General features: G+C 41.0%; 1 protein-coding gene across 5 annotated transcripts in view; it reads left to right on the forward strand.

Annotated features, from left to right (window-relative positions):
* Window positions 1-3732: 3732 nt before the first annotated feature.
* The window catches only part of ULK2 (unc-51 like autophagy activating kinase 2), an 84230-nt gene continuing 66676 nt past the window's right edge, over window positions 3733-21286 (forward strand). For 4 of the 5 annotated variants that reach the window (XR_011523696.1, XM_070563560.1, XM_070563562.1 and 1 more), the window contains exons 1-5: window positions 3733-3866; window positions 4968-5060; window positions 6189-6230; window positions 16487-16519; window positions 16822-16858. Coding sequence is in view for 4 of the 5 variants with exons in the window: in XM_070563560.1 (XP_070419661.1) it covers window positions 3777-3866; window positions 4968-5060; window positions 6189-6230; window positions 16487-16519; window positions 16822-16858 (295 nt within the window). In the remaining variant the exon portion in view is untranslated. Of the gene's footprint in view, window positions 3867-3980; window positions 4348-4967; window positions 5061-6188; window positions 6231-16486; window positions 16520-16821; window positions 16859-21286 lie in introns of those variants that run through there. The other variant, XM_070563561.1, reaches the window with a different exon arrangement.

Consider the following 21286-nt stretch of genomic DNA (forward strand, 5'->3'; position numbering starts at 1 on the left):
GTCACAACTCAGCCAGGGAAAAGCCCCTGTGCTTGGAACTCTTAATTCTTCCCATGGACTCTTTGTTTACGACAGCCCTCCCTACTTCCTCTTCCCCTCTGTGAAACAGTTTCTCCCCTTCTTGTTGCTCAGAACTTGCATGTGGCTTGCCATGGTTGCGGGTCCCAAATTGCAATTTTTTTTGTGAGGAAGATTGGCCCTGAACTGACATCTTTTGCCAATATTTCTCCTTTCTTCTTTTTTCTCCCCAAAGCCCCAGTACATAGTTGTATCTCCTAGTTGTAGGTCTTCTGGTTCTTCTATGTGGGACGCCACCACGGCTTGGCTTCATGTGGTGTGTAGGTCCGCGCCCAAGATTTGAAGTGGCAAACCCTGGCTGCCGAAGTGGACAGCGCAAAGTGGCTGGCTCCCCAAATTGCAATCCTTTGTTGATGAATGAATCCATTTTTATTGGAGAAATAACTGGCTATTTGTTTAAGGTGAACAACCGGTAGGTAATTTGCTTTTGAGGCCCTATCTGGGAACACTGAGAGGCACACCTGTATCTTTAACTACATTCCTCTTTTATTTTTTACTTTACCACATTTGGCATTTGTTATTTGCTGTGGACATACTCCTAACTGAACATTATTCCCTTAGCAAAGCTCTCACCTCTTTTTTTTTTTGTTTTTTGCTTGAGGAAGATTGGCCTTGCTAACATCTGTACCAATCTTCCGCCATTTTGTATGTGGGTCACCACCACAGCACAGCTTGAAGAGTAGTGTAGGTCTGTGCCCGGGATCTGAACCCGTGAACCTGGGCTGCCAAAGTGGAGTGTGCTGAGCTACCACTACACCACCAGACTGGCCCCAGCCCACCACTTCTTTTCAATAATGAGCCTCAAGGTCAGAAATCCTTACGTGTGGAAGCTGCATAGTTTATTTTTAGAGCAATAATGTGTTCATGGGGCCCATGCTTGGCCTGTGCACACAGGATGTGATGTAGGTCTGAGTTAAGGGCCTCCGGTGGCTTCCTAAAAACATCTCCATAATCTCTTAGTGTGTGGATGTAATTTTTTTGTCAACATCTCATAATTTTATTTGTCAATTATACCTCAACAAAGTTGAAATTTGAAAAAAACCATAGGGAGAATGTCCACCTTTGCTTTTTTTAAAAAATTAATTTGAATGACATTAAACATAAACAGCTCAAAATTATATATTAATTATTAGCTTCAGTGCTTAGAGGATGTGACCTTGTGAACAGGGCCAAGTTATGAATTATGTCTCATGACAAAAGCTCTGAGACACAGATATGCGTACAATGTGCGTTGGCTCAGCCAACAAAGGGGTACACTCACCCCGTCTGGATGGTGACAACATCAAGCAGGAAGGTCCGAGTGCTGCTTCCAGGGGGCACTGAGGCCCAAGGAGGCACCCCAAGTGGACACACCCGAAGCCAGCAGCTTTGCTGCCTCTGGGCAGCCTGGGAGGGCTCCCCCTCTGCTCCCTGGGGTGTTGGCTGCTGCCAGGTACTGTGTAGGAAAGGTTGCCCACCCAGTCCTGGCGTGTGAGCCCCTCTTCCTCACTTCCCTGCTCTCCAAAAGTTTTATACTCTGTTTCTGCAGAGAAAGTTTATAGGAAATGAATTCTCCAGATGTCTGTTAGATAAACCTCCCTTACGCTGGCGTAGATGGTCCATCCCTAGAACTGAAAGCTTGGATTCTGCTTGCAGAAGAACCGCCTGGGCAGTGGACAGAGGAGGCTAGGGGGAAAGATCGGCGGCACCGGTCTCGGGTCGGGAAGCGTTGCCTGAGGCCAGCTGTGATCTCACTTTGTTACCTAACAGACATTTAAATAGCGCCTTGTACACAAGCCAGGCGCTGTTCTAAGCTCTTTCCACATTTAACTCATTTAATCCTAACAACCTGATGAGGTAGTTACTGTTACTATCTTCATTTTACAGATGAGGGAACTGAGGCCCAGGAGGTGAGTTAACTTGTTCAGGGTCCTATAGCCGGTAATATACATGTCCCCGAAAAGCTATTTTTTAGTGAATTTTGGGACATTGAACCCTATATCTTATTTAAATACTCATATTTACAGATAGACTATAGAGAACCTTTCAAAGGGGTAGGGAATCATCTACAAATAAACTTCGGTGTGTACGTGCAAACTTGCTTCATTTGCTCTGAACTTTTGAACGCTCTAGATTTTCAGCGTCTAACACCAACCTGGGCCAGATTTTGAAGCAGGGAGAGAATTATGTAGGTGCGCACAGAAGTGGGAGCAGAGATCCAAGGCCTTACGCTTTGAAGGTTTGAGGAAGGGGAAGAGCTCCCCTCAGAATTGCGGGGCTGATTGCCTCAAGATGGGAGATTCTTTGGGCAGAGGCCGGTTTGAAGGGATGGGCCTGGGTGGGAAACGCAATTCCGGAGGGGAGAGAGAACCTCAGGGCACATATGCTAAACAATTGAGCACCCGGAACAGTCTGGGGCCCGAGTCTTCTATGACATTTTCAAGCTTATTGTTTATAAAATGGTTTCGTGGGACATTTCCTTGAGGGAAAGTTGACAGATGAGCTCCTGTTAGTTGGACTGTAATAATCAGGTAGGAAAGAAAGCTCCCTTAAGCCATTCAAGGTAAGCTTGCGGGCAAACCAGCAGGACACCAGGAGGCTGGGAAGCAGGGGTTCTCATCAAAGTCTGGAAACGTATGCAATACTGAGACTGCAGGCATAAGAATTTCTCTGGGAAGAGGGTTCTGCGCTGTCACAGAAGCTGAGGGACACGAAGCGGTGCAGGATCCCTGCCCTACACCATCTCATCAGAGACCCTGAGCAGTCCACGCAGAAGGGTCGGGGAAGAGCGGCAGTTTGGCAGCATGACTTCTGGTTTTAGAGGACGCGAGAAAGGCCGGGCTCTAGGAGATGCTCCTTTGCCCTCACCGGATCCCTGGGATCTACACAGCACAAGGGACGTCCCCGTCCGCCCTGCAGCAAGAGTTCAAGACCCGCTTCTTCAAAGCCCACCTCCCAGCAGGCCCACCCCGGGGCGTGGCAGGCTCGAATCTGCTCCCAGGCCCGGCGCGGAGGCCGCAGCGGCTAACTAGCTGGGGCCACCGCGCCTTGCACCCTCCTTCTCTGCCTCGGGGAGTGACGGGACTCGCCCCGGCGGCGGCCGCCTTGCCCCGAGGGGCGCGTGCACTCGTTTTTCCGGCGGAGGGAGCGCGGCTCGCTGCGCGCTGCGTCCTACAAGAAGCACTGACGTAGCGGAGGGCCGGCAGTCGGCGCGGGAGCGGCCGGCGCTGGTTGCGCTGTGTCTCGCTGTGGTGTCGCGGTAGCGCGGGGCGGACGGCCGTGCTGGCCCCAGGGCGGTGGTCGCCGTCGCAGCGGCGCCCTCGGCGGAGAGGGCCGAAGCGGCCGGCCGAGCTGGGGATGGGGAGGGCCGGGTCCCGCATCTCTGCCGGGCGCGCGTGCGGCTCCGAGCGCGCACAGTGACGGCGACGGCGCCCCTGGCCCGGCAGCGCCGAGGCCGCTTCGCCAGGGAGCCCGCGGCCGGCGGCGGCCGGGCCATGAAGAGCGGGCGAGGCCCGGTCAGGCCTCGCTGACCCCGGCCCCGCGCGGCGGCCTCCCCCGTTTCCGCTCCGGCCTCTCGGCATGAGCGTCCGCCCGGGCCCGGGGCCGCGGCTGCCCCAGTCTGGCGGCCCGCGGGGGCGCTGCGGGCCGGCGGGCCCGCGGTGCTGATCCCGGCCCGCTGCGCTGCCCCCTCGCCCGCTGTGTGCCCCGGGGGCGCGGTCATGGAGGTGGTGGGCGACTTCGAGTACAGCAAGAGGGACCTCGTGGGACACGGGGCCTTCGCCGTGGTCTTCCGGGGGCGGCACCGCCAGGTGAGCCGCCGGCCGGGGCGCGGCCCCCGGGCTGGGCCTGAGGCGCGGCGCCGAGGCCCGCCATTGTGCGCGCCGGCCGGGGCGCGGGCTCTTTCGGTCGGGCGGGGTGGTTGTGCGGCCGGAGCCGCCCCTCCTGCCGGCGCCTGGGACCCGGAGCGCCCTGAGGGCTTCGTCCCCTGGCCTGCCCGGGGAGCCCGGCCTCCCGAACGTGCCCCGCGTGCGAGAGGGCTGCCCGGCGCCCTGCACGGCCCGGGGCTCGGGCGTGGACGGACCTGGGGTGTCGCCTTCGAGGTCGATAACTGCAGACCCAGCGGAAAACGGGCTGGTTTCCCGTGAGCCCGCGGCGTTCTCGAACCCGGGGGTGTCGCGTTTCCCAGCGCTGGTCCTCCACCTGCCCCCCCCCGGGGCTGAGGCGGGCGGCCTCCGAGGGGAGGAGATGGTTGGACGCTCCCTTTTTCAGTTCAGATAAACGCGAAAGCAGGTTCGGCATTTTTGTTTTTTCTTTTTTAAGCTTTTGCTCTTTCGCAAGTAGGGTCACACGAGGTTTTAGAATCTGAAGAATTTGGAGAGGCACCTCGGGAGTGGAACTGATCCTAACGGGGGTGGCAGGTCTGGTGGCTGCCAAGGGGCATGTTAAAAGTGGGCTGGCTTTGTTGCTTCTCAGAGTAATAAATGCTACTTAGTTTTCATCTATTATGAAAATAGGTTAAAACTCAAGAAAACGGTAGTTAAAACTCGGTTTAATCCTGCCAAGCTGTCAGATGTGTTTTCGGTTAACCGTACCATCTTCCAGCTTCTCCGCATTTCTCCTCAACTGTTAAATGGTTGGAAACTGTTCTTTTTTCTCTCAACGCTGGTTGCTATGTGGTCTTCATATTTATCATGTTTGGTGGCTGTCTTGTAGGACATTAGCTTGTTAATCGTCGTAATTTATGAAGTCATTTTCCTGTTGTTGGAGATTCAGGTTCTTTAACGTTTTTTTTTTTTCCTCAGTGCTGTACATGAATTTGCTGAAAACATCGTTATGTTTATAGGTTTTTTTCCCTGTTGAGTTATTTCTGTGGAGTAATTTTCAGAAGTAACACTGTTTTTTCTTTTCAGAAAACTGATTGGGAGGTAGCTATTAAAAGTATTAATAAAAAGAACTTGTCAAAATCACAACTACTACTTGGGAAGGAAATTAAAATCTTAAAGGTATGTTTACTTAGGTGATATTTCGTACCAGGTTAAAACTTACTGTAAGTTAAATGAATGCATGATGACATCCTTTACAATTTTGGTATTTGGAGCCAAGTTTGAGAGTTTTCACCTGTTGCTCATTTTTGCACGCTCTGTTTTTTGAAACATTGAGTACTCAGAAGATATTTTTAAAAAACAGAAGTTTGTGGCTCTTGGTCAGTGGTTGGACAGAGTCTGTGGAAACTGATTTTAGCTTTTCATAATTTCTTTTCTTCTTTCCCGGAGTTGTGTTATTGTTTGAGAAGAGGCAGGCCCCTGTTGTATGTTACTTACCTCTTCTGTTGATGCCTTTCGTGTTACGTGTGCTCTGGGACGGAGAGCACTTGGGGCCTTTTTTCCTTATAAACTGAAGAAAGTTATTTTCCTTGGAAGTGGTCTTTTGAGATCACGCACTAGCACTGTTATCAAGTAAGATGTTTTGAGGAAAAAAAGCGTCCTGTGGTCAAATAAGTGTGGAAAATCCTGTTTTCTAAGGACCTAGAGAGTCACAAAGTGTTTAGCCCATTAAAGAAAGTCTGAAAAATTACTCAATGAAGAAACTAGTTTAGGTTTATTTAACCCAGTGTTTCCCAAACTAATATGAACATGGAACCCTCATCTAACACCAGCTTTCATCAAAACTACTATCTGTGGGCAGCGCTTTGGTAAGAATTAGCTCTTTGAGCTAAGAATTATACTTTGTTTTCTTTCAGGCAAATAATGTGCTTTTTAAACCACTTTGGAGTTTAATGCCTCTGTTGTTGTTAGAAATTGTGTATTATATTGAAAAGACCAGCAGAAAGCCTATGGTTATACTAACTATGACATTTATTTTGTAAACAAGAGTACTCGCCTTGTTAAGAGTCTGAAAAATGGTGGCGAAAAAATATTTAGGTCCCAAGTAAAGTTTAATCAGGCACATTTCTTCATATTCTTTAGTAGATTGAATTGTCCTAATCTTGTATCAAGGTGTACTAAACTAGAAATAGAATATGTGTATATATATGTGTATGTATGCTTAAATTAATTTTTATTTGCATATTGAAATATATTAAAGTTATCAGAATATATACAAATGTTTTGAATTCTCAATTTTCTTAACAGGAACTGCAGCACGAAAATATTGTAGCTCTCTATGATGTTCAGGTACCTTATTTTGCATTTAAAAAAATTGTATGTCTGTTAATAAAAAAAGTTTTTTTTCTGTTTCATTCAAATTAAATGAATCTTACTGGAAATAGAAAATTGCCTTATTGTCGAAAGATATGTCACTTGAGTTACATGTTTATTAAGAAATTGTTTAAAATAGCATAGAACAATAGGATAAAATAAATAATGTGCTGCCTGAGTAAACTTATTTACAAGTCTTAATATACTGTAGGAGTAGTGTTGTTTTAGGTCAAGTAGAGGAATATTGATACCAGATCTAGCATTTCTGTGATAAATATAGAAAGGACTATTCTGGGCTATTAAAAAATTAGATAGAGCTTTGTTATTATTGCAAAAGCAACATTTGCTAATTGTAGAGATGTTAGAAAATAAACTAAGAACAAGGAAACTCTGCATGTTCATCACCCAGGTATGTCTGTGATTTTGCCCTTGGATACAGTAGAGTTGCGTTTTATCTGGAGGTGGGAACGCTGAGTTCTGAAGTTATCTTCTAAGGCAGCATTTCTATATAGTCAAAATTACCTTTGAAAATTCTTTTAAAAAGCCCAACTTTGGAGAAAGTTGCCATTTTTGGGTGGAGCACCAGAGCAAGTAGTTGGCTTATATTTAGGGGCCATACTGTGCTTAGAAAAACTTCCTTTAAGCCCTAGACTCACACTTGGCCAGTGTGGTACTCGCCCTGTGAGAGCCCCGGGCTCCGAGATCTACCGAGAGACAGCAGGTGCCGCGTTTCCCTCCACTCACACCAAGGCACGCCAGGGTGCATGGTCTACACGACTTCCTTCTTTTGTTTGGCTTAATCTGGACAGTTGAATGCCAGTAAAGTCAATGGATGTGTTATGTGATTCTGCTGATGTATTTCTAGCTAGAATCTTTTCTGTTTACACTTGGCATTACTCAGATTCATTCGTTTTGTAAGGTTTTGAGTGGCTGGTATGTGCCAGGCATTGTTCTGAGTGCTAGGAATAAAGCAGTGAGTAAAACAAAGTTCTTGCTCTCGGTGTGCTTAATTTTAGTGGGGTGAGACAAAATGAACTGTTCCATATGTACTTTTTAATATAGTCATTTTTCGTGTAGTCATATCACACCAAAGTGTTTAACTACACCCATGTTATAAGACGTTTAGATTTTTACCATTATAGAAAAATGCCTTGACGATAATATATACTTTCTGAATATGTCTGATTATTTCTTTTAAGTTCAATTTCTAGAATTGGAATTACCAGGGCAAATAGCATGCACAATTTTAAAGTTTTTGATTGTAGCATGTGATTATTCTCTAAAAAAATTGCAATTTAAAGTCCATGCACAGAATATGTGAGAGCTGCAGGTGTGTTTTATACCTGTTTAAATAGGTGTAACTTGTTCCTTCATTTGAGAAATTCAAAGCAGCATAGAAAGAAAGGGGAAAAAAAGTTTAAAGTAAAAACTAAACACATCTCACAATCTCTAGTTGAAATGTGTGAATTCTCCACAGAGTTATTTGTGGAGTTTGTCTTAGTCTCTATAGATAGAGGGCACCAAGTGGTACCAGTCAGTGCCTGGTACAAAAATTGTTAAATAATATTAACACTTAATTTCCCATTTTTTGAGAGGTACAGAAAACCCTGTCAATTGCAGAGTAGGTTTTGCTTTCTGAGTAGAGAGTATACTTAGATTTTGTCTATCACAATGAAAAATATTAAGTACTAGCTTTGGTTGTAGAATGAGATATTGTTAGGGAGAACATGTACTCTTGAGCATTTGGCTATCAAGTAAATGGTCTTGATCTAATATTTTAGATTTGCTTCCTTGAAGGGGTACAGTGTGTTTGTAGAGGCCAGTACAGTAGTTTTATCAACTTGAAATGAACATAGTTTTTACTGGCCATCAACTTTGGAGATCCATCTAAAGTTTATGGACACACTTTTATAAATTGAGGCCTTTTGACATTGTTTATAAGCATCAAGTTTCAGTTTAGATGACACTTAAAAAGAAAAACACGTTTTCCCTTATTACAAAAGTAATATATGTCCGTAGTTAAAGTAATCAAACATTGTCAAAATGAAGTAATTCAAAAAGAAATGGCAATTCCTAGAGATAACCACTCTTGTATTTTTTTTAGAGTTTTCTAAATACATATATGAATTTATAGTCATTTATACTTGGGTTTTTAAGTTTTTCATTGTGAGAGACTTATTAATAGTGTTTTTACAGAAACAACTTGTTTTACTAAACTTAATGTATCTTGGATAACTTTTCATATTAAGTATAATACTGTAGGGCTAAATGATAATTTATTTACTTGAAACCTGGTTGTGGCCATTTGAGTTGTTTATTTTTCCCTATTAGAAACAGTGCACAGAGAAAGTTTTGTACATACATCTTTGCTTATTTGTATGAGTGTGCCTGTAGAATAAATTCCTTGACTTGGAATTACTTGGTCAAAGAATTTACCATGTTGCCTTCCAAAAGATTGTACCAATTTATTTTGACCAATAATGACCTGTCGGTTTTTCTTTTCTTTTTTTTTTTACCATCTCATGTGAGGAAAATATCGTAATTAAATTAATTAATTAATTTTTGGTGAAGAAGATTGGTCGTGAGCTAACGTCTATGCCAATCTTCCTCTTTTTGCTTGAGGAAGATTTTTGCTGAGCTAACATCTGTGCCAGTCTTCCTCTATTTTTTTATGTGGGATGCCACCACAGCATGGCTTGATGAGTGTGGTTTGATGAGCGGTGCTAGGTGTGCGCCAGGGATCCGAACCCACGAACCCTGGGCCTCTGAAGTGGAGCATGTGAACTTAAGCACTATGCCACCTGGCCGGCCCCCTAACCCGGAAGCTTTTGGAAGCCTGTCTGTCTGGATTTTTAGGGAGGCTTCTTTATACAGTTATGCAGTATGTAATGATGGTGGTCCCATAATATCAGTACCTTATAGCCTAGGTGTGTGGTAGGCTATACCATCTAGGTTTGTGTTAGTACATTCTATATGATGTTCCCACAATGACAGAATTGCCTAAAGACGCGTTTCTCAGAACGTATCCCTCTAGTTAAGTGATGCATGACTGTGTAGGTACAGTTGATTAAATCATTGGCCATTGGTGGTTGAAACTGAACCTCTAGATCGTTTCCCCTCTCCAGAGGTCAGCGGGTAGGACTGAAAGTTGCAACCCCCTAATCGTATGGTTGTTACCCTGGGAACCAGCACCTGTCCTTAGGTGACCTGGGGACTTTCAGAAAGTGACTTCATTAACATAGCAAAAGACCTTTATCACTCTCATTGCTTAGGAAATTCCAAAATTTTAGCTTTGTGCCAGGAACAGGGGCATAGACCAAATATATATTTCTTATTATAAATCACAACCTCACGTATGTATTCTGAATATTTTTGAAATCTTTAGTGTGATTAGCATTATTGAGATAGAGATTAAGGAAAAAGTTTTTCTGCAAACTTATGTTGGTTTGTGTCAGGTCAGTAAACTAGGACTGGCTTTCGTAGATTGTTTTTGCATCTCTGAGTTTTTTCGAGCATGATCTAAGAGGAAGGGTCCTGGATGGGAATAAGGAAAGCTGGGTATAGAGTACTATTTCTATATCAAGCTCAATTTAGGAAGTCGAGCAAGCCACTTCTTGTCCTTTTTACCACCACCCCCTCAGTAAAGTGCGGGTGATAATCCGACCCTGTTTACTCTTGGGATAATATGAGGTTATTTAGTACGAGGTAACCCCCTGGGGGGGGGGGGCTTAGTCTTAGGACTGCAGGAGAGTGGTGTTTCTTTCTTCTTTTTCTGTGAGATAACCTGTAGCAGTTGCCAGAGGGGTAGAGAAAGAATTAGGGAAAGTAGCAGAGAAATGTGAAGTATGGATGTAGGAGACAGGAATTTTTCCTTCAATCTTTCTCTTGCTATTTACTTAATTCTTTTGTTAATTTGTATTTCTCGAGTTCTGCTTCTTTGAATTCTGCTGGAGAGAACCATCTACTCATGCTGACTTTTTAAATTCACTTTATCTTTATTATTTTTTAAATTACAAAAGTAATAGGCCCTCAGTAGAAAAACAGTTCAAGTGGTCTAACAGTATAAAAAGTGAAAAAGAGAGACCCTCTTTTGAGAACTCTGTTTCCTTTTTCCAGAAGAAACCACTGTTGTGTGCTTCAAGACTTTTTTTTTAAAAATTTTTTATTGAGTTGATGATGGTTTACAACCTTGTGAAATTTCACTTATACATTATTGTCTGTCAGTCGTGTTGTAGGTGCACCACTTCACCCTTTGTGCCCACCTCCCCCGCCCTTCCCTTGGTAGCCACTAATCTGTTCTCTTTGTCCACATGTTTAACTTCACTTGTGAGTGGAGTCATACAGAGATTGTCTTTCTCTATCTGGCTTATTTCACTTAACATAATATCCTCAAGGTCCATCCATGTTGTTGTGAATGGGGTAATTTTATCCTTTTTGAATGGCTGAGTAGTATGCCATTGTATATATACACCATATCTTCTTTCTCCAATCATCAGTTGATGGGTACTTCGGTTGCTTCCATGTCTTGGCTATTGTGAATAATGCTGCAAGGAACATAGGGGTGCATGGGACTTTTGGAATTGCTGACTTCAAGTTCTTTGGATAGATACCCAGCAGTGGGATGGCTGGGTCATATGGTATCTCTATTTTTAATTTTTTGAGAAATCTCCATACTGTTTTCCATAGTGGCTGCACCAGTTTGCATTCCCACCAGCAGTGTATGATAGTTCCTTTTTCTCCACAACCTCTCCACCATTTGTTACTTTTTGTTTTGGTTAATTTTGACATTCTAATGGGTGTAAGGTGATATCTTAGTGTAGTTTTGACTTGCATTTCCCTGATGATCAGTGATGATGAGCATCTTTTCATGTGCCTATTGGCCATCCGTGTATCTTCTTTGGAGAATGTCTGTTCATGTCTCCTGCCCATTTTTTTATCGGATTGTTTGATTTTTTGTTGTTGAGTTGTGTGAGTTCTTTACATATTACGGAGATTAACCCTTTGTCGGATATATGACTTGCAAATATTCTTTCCCAATTAGTGGGTTGTTTTTTTGTTTCAATCCTATTTTCCCTTGTCTTGAAGAAGCTCTTTAGTCTGATGAAGTCCCATTTGTTTATTCTTTCTATTGTTTCCCTTGTCTGGGAAGACATGGTATCTGAAAAGATCCTTTTAATACTGATGTCAAAGAGTGTACTGCCTATATTAAGACTTGCTTATTTTTTTAATGCATATGTTCACATATGCATGCACTCAACCTATTTGGAAAACAAAAGCACTTTTTTGTTTTAATTGGCCCTATATTGAGGACATCTTTTCAACTCAGGACATCCTCATTGCCTTTTTTTTTTCTGAGGAAGATTAGCCCTGAGCTAACATCTTGCCAATCTTTGTCCTTTTTTGCTTGAGGAAGATTAGCCCTGAGCTAACATCTGTGCCAGTCTTCCTCTATTTTATATGTGGGTTGCGGCCACAGCATGGCTGATGAGTGGTGTAGGTCTGTGCCTGGGATCTGAACCTGTGAACCAGGGCCACTGAAGCGGAATGTGCCAAACTGAACCACTAGATCATGGGGCCAGCTCCCTCCTCATTACTTTCATAGTAATGCCTTCTTGATTTAAGAGGCTAGTAGAAGCAATAAAAATGGCTTGTTGTGGTTTCTCCTTTGGATCCTCTTTTACCGTTTCTCCTTGTTGAAATGGATCTTGCAAGGGGCAATTCCTAGGAGAGGAATTTCTGGATCATAGGGGATAGTAGACCCAGTTTTAGTAGATACTGCCAGTGTAATTGATACCAAACCTCTTAATCTCAAGTTTGCATGCCCAATGCACAGTAAACCAGTCACTGAGACATTGGTGCTTGGATATGGAGAAAGGTTTATTTGACTTGGCCAAAACAAGGTGGGAGCATAGGTTCTCTCAAATCTGCCTTAAGGAGAAGAAGGCAAGAGGGTTTTATACTGCTAAGGGGCTTGGCAGGAAGAGCTTTGGAGAAACAAAAGGGTTACTCCCAATAAGCCTCTGGGCAATCTGACTTCAGGGAATATGGCAGCTAGGGCTGGTCATCCAGGTGGTTGCAACCTCCCTGAAGACGTTCTCTTCCTTCTGCAAAACAAGCTCACAAATCCTCGGGACTCCTGAGTCACCCCCAAGGTTAAACAAGAAAACACTAAATCGACAAGGTTCATCTATGTCTGTGTTGGGAACAAGGCTGAAAGGCAATCACATTCTTTTTTTTTTTTGTGGGGGGGGAAGATTAGCCCTGAGCTAACATCTGCTGCCAATCTTCCTCTTTTTGCTGAGGAAGACTGGCCTTGAGCTAACATCTGTGCCCATCTTCCTCTACTTTTTTATATGTGGGATGCTTGCCACAGCATGGCTTGACAAGTGATGTGTAGGTCTGCACCCGGGATCCGAACTGGTGAAGCCCGGGCCGCCAGAGCAGAACATGTGAACTTAACTGCTGCGCCACTGGGCCGGCTCCGCCATCATGTTCTTATTGAACATCTACAGTAATCCTCAGGTACATGGCTTTGTATTTATTTCTGCTCCCAGTAAGTGTTTGACAGTTCCAGTTGCTCCACATCCTTGCCAACACTTGGGCAATTTTAGCCATTCTGATGTGGTATCTTACAATATTAATTAGCATTTTCCTGATGACTACTGATTTGGGCATCTTTTGTAAGTTTATTAGTCATTTAAATATCTTCTTTTTGAAATACCTGTGGAAGTCTCTTGCCTGTTTTTCCACTGGGTCGTCTTTTTGTTATTAGTTTGTTGGAATTCTTTATATATTGTGGATATGAGTCCTTTGCCAGATATATGTGTTGTAAATGACTTACCCATACTGTGACTCACCTTTTTACTGTCTTAATGGTTTATTTTGTTGAACAGAAATTCTTAATTTTAATATAGTCCAGTTTATTCTTTCTTCCTTCTATATTTAGTGCTTTTATAGCATATTTAGGAAAACTTTGCTTACCCTAGGGTTATGAAGATATTTGCCTAGGTTTTTTCCCAGAGTCTTTATCGTTTTGTCTTTACATTTAGCTTCATAATCTACCTGGAATTGATTTGTATATGTGGTGTGAAGTAGATCCATTACTTTCCCAGGTGGGCAGCTGCTGGGCCCGTTTACTGAGCAGGCACACCTTTCCCTTCGGTACCGGGGTGTCTGCTTTGTCCTAACTTAACGACTACGTGTGTGTAGGACTGTTTCTACATACTCTCTTCTGTCCTCTTAGCCTTTACCCCACTGTCTCTCTTACTGTGGTTTTGTAGTAAGTTCTGATATTTAGGAGTATGTCTTCCAACTTTTTTTTTCCTTTTTTCAGATTATATTTAGTTATTGGCCTTTTGCATTTCCACATAAATTTTAGAATCAGCTTGTCAATTTCCGTACACACACACACACACACACACAGACACAGACACACATAGACACAGCAGACACACACAGACACAGACACAACCTCCTTGGATTTTGATTGGGATTACACTGAAACTTAAGGAGAATTTCTTTGTGGAAAGGTTTTAAATTATAATTCAATTTCTTTAATACGTAAGAGCCTTTTCAAATTTTCTATTTCTTGTCAGTTTTAGTAAGTTATAGTTTCCCTCAAATTTTTTTTAATTTGTTTATTTCATCTAAATTTCCATGTACTGGCATAGAGTTCATAATAATAATATCCTCTTTTTTTTTTCCTTTGAGATTTGATTTTTATCTTAGTTATTAAGGAATTTGAGTAGGGAAATGGTAAAATGAGATTCATTATGTTTAACTTTGTTGATGGAAGTGCTGGGGAATAGTTGAGAATGAGAGTTTCTTTATATTAGGAAAGGAGGATAAATATGTGTTATGCTTTGGAAACCCTGTGGTGGTCTGGCTTACAGGTTATATTGGCCTCACTTCTCAGCCTTTCTGACCCTACGGTTATCTTTTCAAGTTCCTCCCTGGTACTCCAGTACCATTTGAGTTTCAGTGTGTCTATAGATGACTTGACAGATTTTGCTAAAAAAATGAACTGTTTTTCTCTTTCCTTCTGCCGACTCTCTTCTGACTCTTGCAGCTACTCATGCTCCAGATTAGTTAAGCGCTTCTTTTAAAAGATGTGCACTGTTTTGTAAAGGGATCTTTAAGAAACGGGGTGTTCACGAGAGAGAATGATTGAACCTGTGGAGATTTTCATTGTTTTAAATGTGGGCAGAAGAAGGTTTGCATGAGAAGTTAAGGATGTTAAACTATTTCTGTCTTATTTATTATTTATTGAATGGGTGAATGAATGAATGAATGGGGAAAACTCAGTGGTTATGTATACCCCCCAAATTGTGAATACCAAAATGGGACTTGGACTTCTTCATTCTGAGTAAACAAGAGTTCTTTGTGGCTGTTTAGCCTCCCCTCAGGAATTCCTGGTGCTCTTTTCTCTTCAGTGGTTAGGGTGTGGTGCCATTAAATGATTAAACAATACTGATTGGGGATAATATTTTTGTACTTTACACTAGAGAAGAAGATTTTATCGAAAGTTATCATGTTTAAGGATTTCTCAGTACTTTTAGAGATGGTAGGATGGTTTGGTCTGGATTTGATCAGGTTTTGTGATTAAGACTAGTTCACAATGGAGATGCTTGAACTCTTAGAAATATATTTTTCTTTTTATTTATGATAAAAGGAAATAAATATTTATTTCTTACAGACTTGAGCCTCTAGCCTGCTGGGAGCTGACTGTTCTCTGCCTCCTTCCTAACGTATTAGGGGAGTGCTCTTAGGGACGCCAGGCGTCCGCTTCAGGCTTGCAGCCTGCCTCTCCGTGTGTGTGATCCTGCTTGGGCGGGACTGTGGCTCCTTGTTCCTTGGCAGAGAGCACCAGGCATTGCCGTTCTCCTGAACCTCCATATACCTCTGGGAAGGGGGTCAAAGAATTGGTCCTGATGTATTTTAATTTTTTTATCTAGTCCTCTGGAGAAATAAGTGACGTAAGTCATCCTAAGTCACTGAATTCTTGCAGGACATAATTTAATTCAGGTCTTGACTTGTGGCATCCCGAACCTTGGTGAATGTGGTGAAACCACTTGTGTGGCAGCCCCTTGTAATGCTCCGCATTGCACTCAAGTGCTTTAAACTACCTGTGGTGAGGCACAGGTTTTTATTGCTAAGCTGTGTGAAGTGACACTTTTAGAAAATCCTATAAAGATGAATTATTATAAAAGTGAAATAAAAAAGGCCCTACAAAGAGATGTCCGAGGTTCAGCAGATATAAAATTACTTTGTTAACTTACTTTAACCTTTTAAAATTCTTACTCTGAATTTCTGTAATTCTCTCATTGTGAGCTAGTACCAAATAATTGGCTGACTAGCACTGGTCCTTGAATCACCCTCTGAGGATTGCTGCCCCGGACCGGCCCCGTTTCTGCCCTACCCCTCCTTTTGTTTTCCCATGAGCACTCTATTCTTGAATTTAGGATCTTGGTGAAGCGAAGTACTACTTGGAAGGGCTATCTCTTGAATCACATTTGGGCGCTGGCTCCAGTTAAACTGAAGGGAAGTCCAATTTAAAATTTAATTAACATTATGAAAATTATTATTGAAGAATCAGCTAATCAGTCTTTGAATTACTTACCCAAGCAACAGACCTGGAGCTATATGAATTTTGGAAGACTTGGTAAAAATTTCTCAAATCATTCCCTTAAAATCAGTCTCTTACCAAAACATATGATGAAATGTCTTCCCTTTGCCAACAATTGCCAGATAATGTGATTGCCTCCAAACAAACATAAAAACCAGAAAGAAAAAAAGCATTCTAGACCGTATGTTCCAGAAATCAGGTTGTGCATTCAGCATTCTGGGGAGGAGTCTCAGGGTGCTCTAAATCATGAACTTTTTAAAGTGGAAGTGCTTCTCTGAGGACCAGAGAATTCTTCCCTTTTTTCACAAGTGGTAAATTTACCGTAACCATAACCAAAAGGTGACTCTTTCTTTAGTTCTGTTAATGAACAGAATTTAACTTCTTGATCACTACGTTAATGTCATGAAAACTTTATTTGGCTTTGAAGCTGAGATGCTTAAATCATTGTGTTGGGGATTTTAAATTTCACTTACTAATGGATTTTGTGATTTCATTTTACTTGTTTAATAATGAACAAGTGTAGTATTTTTATTAGCTATCATTATTTTAAAATTTGTGCTTAATTTTTTCTCTAATCTAAATGATATTTAGTATGTTTACTTTTCAGGAATTACCCAACTCTGTCTTCCTGGTGATGGAGGTAGGTAGTATACAAGCTTCTGTTTAATGTATTTCAAATTCCTTTGGATTAATATGTATGTACTTTAAAATTGACAGTAGATTTATTATTTGAAATTTTGAATTAATAAAATTGATTCTGTGATTTAGAGTTTACTTCATAAAGAACATAAAATTAAAAAATTTTTATTGTGTAATTTTTATAAATGTTTTTCAGACCAGATTTACATATATACAAATTTTTAATTAAAATTAACTGATAGTATATTGAATTAATCTTGAATTGGTGTCCTTATTTTCATTACTTTTTCTTTTATATGTCAGTATTGCAATGGTGGAGACTTGGCAGATTATTTGCAAGGTAATTTTTTGTATGTGTCAATGTTCAATAAAGATCGTACTATAGTCTGTTTAATCCTGAGAGTTACTTGTGAAATATGCTACCCCTGTTTTCTGCACTTGTATAGGAACATTCAATAAATATTTGTGTATTTGTTTAATTGTGGTCACTTTGCTGACTAACTATTGTTTGTTGTGATTTTGTTCCTAAACTTTAAGTACTTACTTTAGATATGCGTCTCTTTCAGTGTGTTTGAGAAAAAACCAAATAGAATTTCTGTTCTTCAGAAGACTCGACTGGGTTCCCTTCAGTGAAACGTTAATCCCTTTCATGTCTTTCAAAAAAAAAAAATCATAATGGAAGAATATATCCAAGAATGTATTTATTAATGTGAATGTTTCTTGTAAATTAAAAAAAGGTGTTATTAAGGATTAAAGGTAACATTGAAATTATTTTGTGGCACAGAGATAAGATTTTAGTACTAAAATCTAGTACTTAGATCTTAGATCGTGCTTGAAATTCTGAATCCAAAATGTGTACTTTTGGGATAATAAGCATTTGGATCAAATTGTGTCCCTCAAAAATGTTTTTTTTTTTTTTAATGATGTTAGGTGAGACCAGCATCTACTTATTCAGCCCTTAAAGGTGCAAGGGAAATATGTAAAAAGATATAAAAGGTTCATAATTCATCTATAAATAGATTCTGCCAATTGATGGTAATAACATGAAGGCATCAATAAATATACCCACAAAGGGTATGGACAGTTTACAAGAGAGAAACATATTACAAATGTTCAATTTCACCTAGTAATCAGAGAGTGCAATTAAAAATTAGATTTAAAAAATCTTTAAAATATAAAATATTGCTGACATCAAAAGCTGTGTGGAGAATGATGCTGCTATAACTCCTCCCCCCAATTAAAAAACAAATGGTAAGTACGCTTGAAGCTCCCTGTAAGCCATTCTGTAGTCCCACTCCTGTCCTTCCTGCTTAGAGACAATTGTTATCCTGAATTTGGTTGTTTGTTCCATGTGTGTTTTGTATTTTTCCCAACTGAGATTCTTTTTTAAAAAAATGTCAATTTGGTAAAAAAAAAATGTTCAAAATGTCATTTATTAGTAGATAGAAAGCAGTGAGACAGGTACTTTTGCTCACTACTGGTGGAAAGGAGTTGAAGCCAGAAGATACCTTGCTTCTGCCAGTCTCTGAACCCTTGAGTTCCTCAGAATCTAGACGTTTGTTCTTAGTGATCCAGATAAAGGCATCTTTCCACTGGGGTCAGATTGAGTGGCACCTTAGCCCTTTAGAGCCCTGGGTAAGAGTATCAGTTACTTTCACTGACAGAAGTCCTCTATTTGCTGATATAGGCAGTATTACTGGTATGACAAATTGAAGTTGGCTTTGACAGCAGGTTTGTTTTTTTTTTTAAAGATTGGCACCTGAGCTAACATCTGTTGCCCATCTTTTTTTTCTTCTTCTTCTCCCAAAAGCCCCCCAGTGCATAGTTGTATATTGTAGTTGTAGGTCCTTCTGGTTGTGCTATGTGGGCCGTCACCGTCACCTCAGCATGGCCTGATGAGTGGTACCACGTCTGTGCCCAGGATCTGAATAAGCAAAACCCTGGGCTGCCAAAGTGAAGCACACAAACTTAATCACTTGGCCACGGGGCTGGCCCTGACAGTGTTTTGTCTATGATGTTGAATTCTGTATTTGATCTTCCAGGGCATAGTGTTAGATTTGGAGACCAAAGGGTGAAGAGCTTAGCTGAACGCTAGAGTCAGACAGGCAAGCTGGTTTGCAGCAGTTTGACTGTTTGCATTGCTTAATTGCTGTGTGATTTTGGTCCACTTATTTAACCTCTCCCTTGTCCCTGTCTGCCACAGTCCTTAAGGGAATCCCTTGTATTTTGAAAATACTTGAAAAGATATATAAAATAAATTTGGTTCTCAAGGAATAGTCTAGAGCTGTACCATCCAGTATGGTAGCCACTGACCACATGGGGCTGTTGAGCTCTTGAAATGTGGCTAGTCTGAAGTGAGATGTGCTGTTATGTAAAATACACATTGGATTTTGAACATTTAATAAGAAGAAAAGAATGATTATATCTCATTAAGTTTTTTATATTGATTGCAAGTTGAAATGATAATATTTTGGATGTATTAGGTAAATATATATTTTTAATTTCACCTGTTTCTTTTCACTTTTTAAAATGTGGCTGCTAGAAAATTTAATATGTGGCACATGTTATATTTCTATGGGAGAGAAAATCTGGAATGTCTAAAAAGTCTAGAAGGTCAAATGCCATTATATCACAACACTTATTTAGTCCTTTTATTTGCTTTAACAAATAAGGTGCCTTACACATTTTCAAAAGATAGAAAACAAATTCTATCAATTGCAAGTTTAAAATAAAGCAAATTCTAAATTAATTGGTAAGTTGTGCTTAAACATTTATTCTAGCAGAATACGTTAAGTGTGGCAGCTATGGCTGAATCTACTCTCTCAGGGCTAACTTGCTTAATTCGTTCATTTGAAAGACTTTTGATGTTGACAATGCCTTTAAAATATTAAGTTTTTAATGGGAATTTCAGTTTATGGGATTGTGTCGAGAAATGCACATCCATGTTCATAGAAATATGTGAATTTTTACTACAGTTTGTGCCCAGAAACAGCCTAAACTAGATCATTAATTTTTTCCCCATGGGAACAGTGTTAGAATTTGGACTCTGAATCAAATAAATTTTAAGTATATTCAGTAGTGTGTCATGGGGCAAAGATACAAGTTCTAAGCAGCTGTCATTTAAAGTAGCAAAATTTTTCTAAGCCCTAGAATGAAAACGTAAATGAATGAAATGGGAAAAAACCATACTATTTATTTTAGCTGTTGCAATGTAATTTAAGTAAAACACGTTACAAAAATAAAGCTCTAGTTGTTGATTTGACCCACCCAGTAGTATGCAGTAATTTATGTGTTGCCATCTGTGAGAAAGTAGATCTGGAAGAATACACTCCAAATTTAAACTGTTCATCTCCAAGGGCTGAGACTATGAAAGATTTCACTTTTTATGTGTTTTAGAGTTTGTTTGTTTGTTTTTTTAACAGTCAGCATCGGGAAAACAATCCCAAAGAATTAAAAAAAGGGGATAGATTAAGAACAGCCCTCACAGAAGACAGTATTGGATGATTTTTAAACTATGGGGATTTGTTTTTTTCCCCTAAAGACTGGCACCTGAGCTAACAACTGTTGCCAATCTTCTTCTTTTTTCTTTTCCTGCTTTTTGTCCCCAAATTCCCCCAGTACATAGTTGTATATTTTAGTTGTGGGTCCTTCTAGTTGTGGTATGTGAGATGCCACCTCAACATGGCCTAATGAGTGGTGCCATGTCCACGCCCAGGATCCGTACTGGCGAAACCCTGGGCCTCCGAAGCAGAGCGCGCAAACTTAACCACTCCGCCAGGGGCCAGCCCCCCTGGGGATTTGTTTTATTTGAAAATGTTAAGGACATAAAATGTCACTTAGATGTCGTTAAAATGATTTTAAAATCCTGATATTTCACTTGTTCCCAGTTTTTTTTTTTTTTTTAAGATTTTATTTTTCCTTTTTCTCCCAAAGCCCCCCAGTACATAGTTGTGTATTTTTAGTTGTGGGTCCTTCTAGTTGTGGCATGTGGGACGCCACCTCAGCATGGCTTGATGATCTGTGCTATGTCCGCACACAGGATTCGAACTGGCGAAACCCTGGGCCGCTGGAGCGGAGCTCGAACTTAACCACTCGGCCACAGGGCCGGTCTCTATCTTTCTTAATCTTAATTGCATATGGAAAGATTGTATAGAACATATTCTAGAGTTGTATGTGCACGAGTATATTCACAAAGGATTTAGATAGGGTCATGGATATTAAATCCTTGATGTAGATTCTGGGAATTACACTTGTGACTTTTAGATCCCTTGCAATGAAAAGTTGATGTTTGTGTGCTGACTACAGTTTGAGTACTTACTATGTGCGAGGACTTTTTCTAAAGTCTTCATTATTAAATGTGCTATCTTGTTTGATGGTCACAACCACCCCATGTGGTTAGTCTGTTTTCAGCTTTTTATAGACGAGAACTGGGCACAGAGAGATTATCTTCCAGGGTCCCACAGTAAGTAGGTGGAGGTGCTGGGATTTGAACAAAGGCAGCCTGTTAACCATTACACACTCCAGCATACATATAGAAACACTGCAGTATTTACTGAATAATGACTACCTTCAAATAATATTCACACTACTTTATAGTAGTAAAAACAGGTTAAAACATTTTTTAAAGGTGTCTTTAGTTATGAAAGATGCTATGGTGGGAAAGGGGTGTTGGGCAGCAGGGGAGATTAAAAGAGACAGATGTGGGAACACAGATCTCTGGAAGGTCCAAGTGGCAGTCATGTCCCAAGTCTCCATTCAAGAATTTCAC

This window comes from Equus przewalskii, chromosome 10 (assembly GCF_037783145.1).
Source record: "Equus przewalskii isolate Varuska chromosome 10, EquPr2, whole genome shotgun sequence".
NCBI classification, from domain to species: domain Eukaryota; kingdom Metazoa; phylum Chordata; class Mammalia; order Perissodactyla; family Equidae; genus Equus; species Equus przewalskii.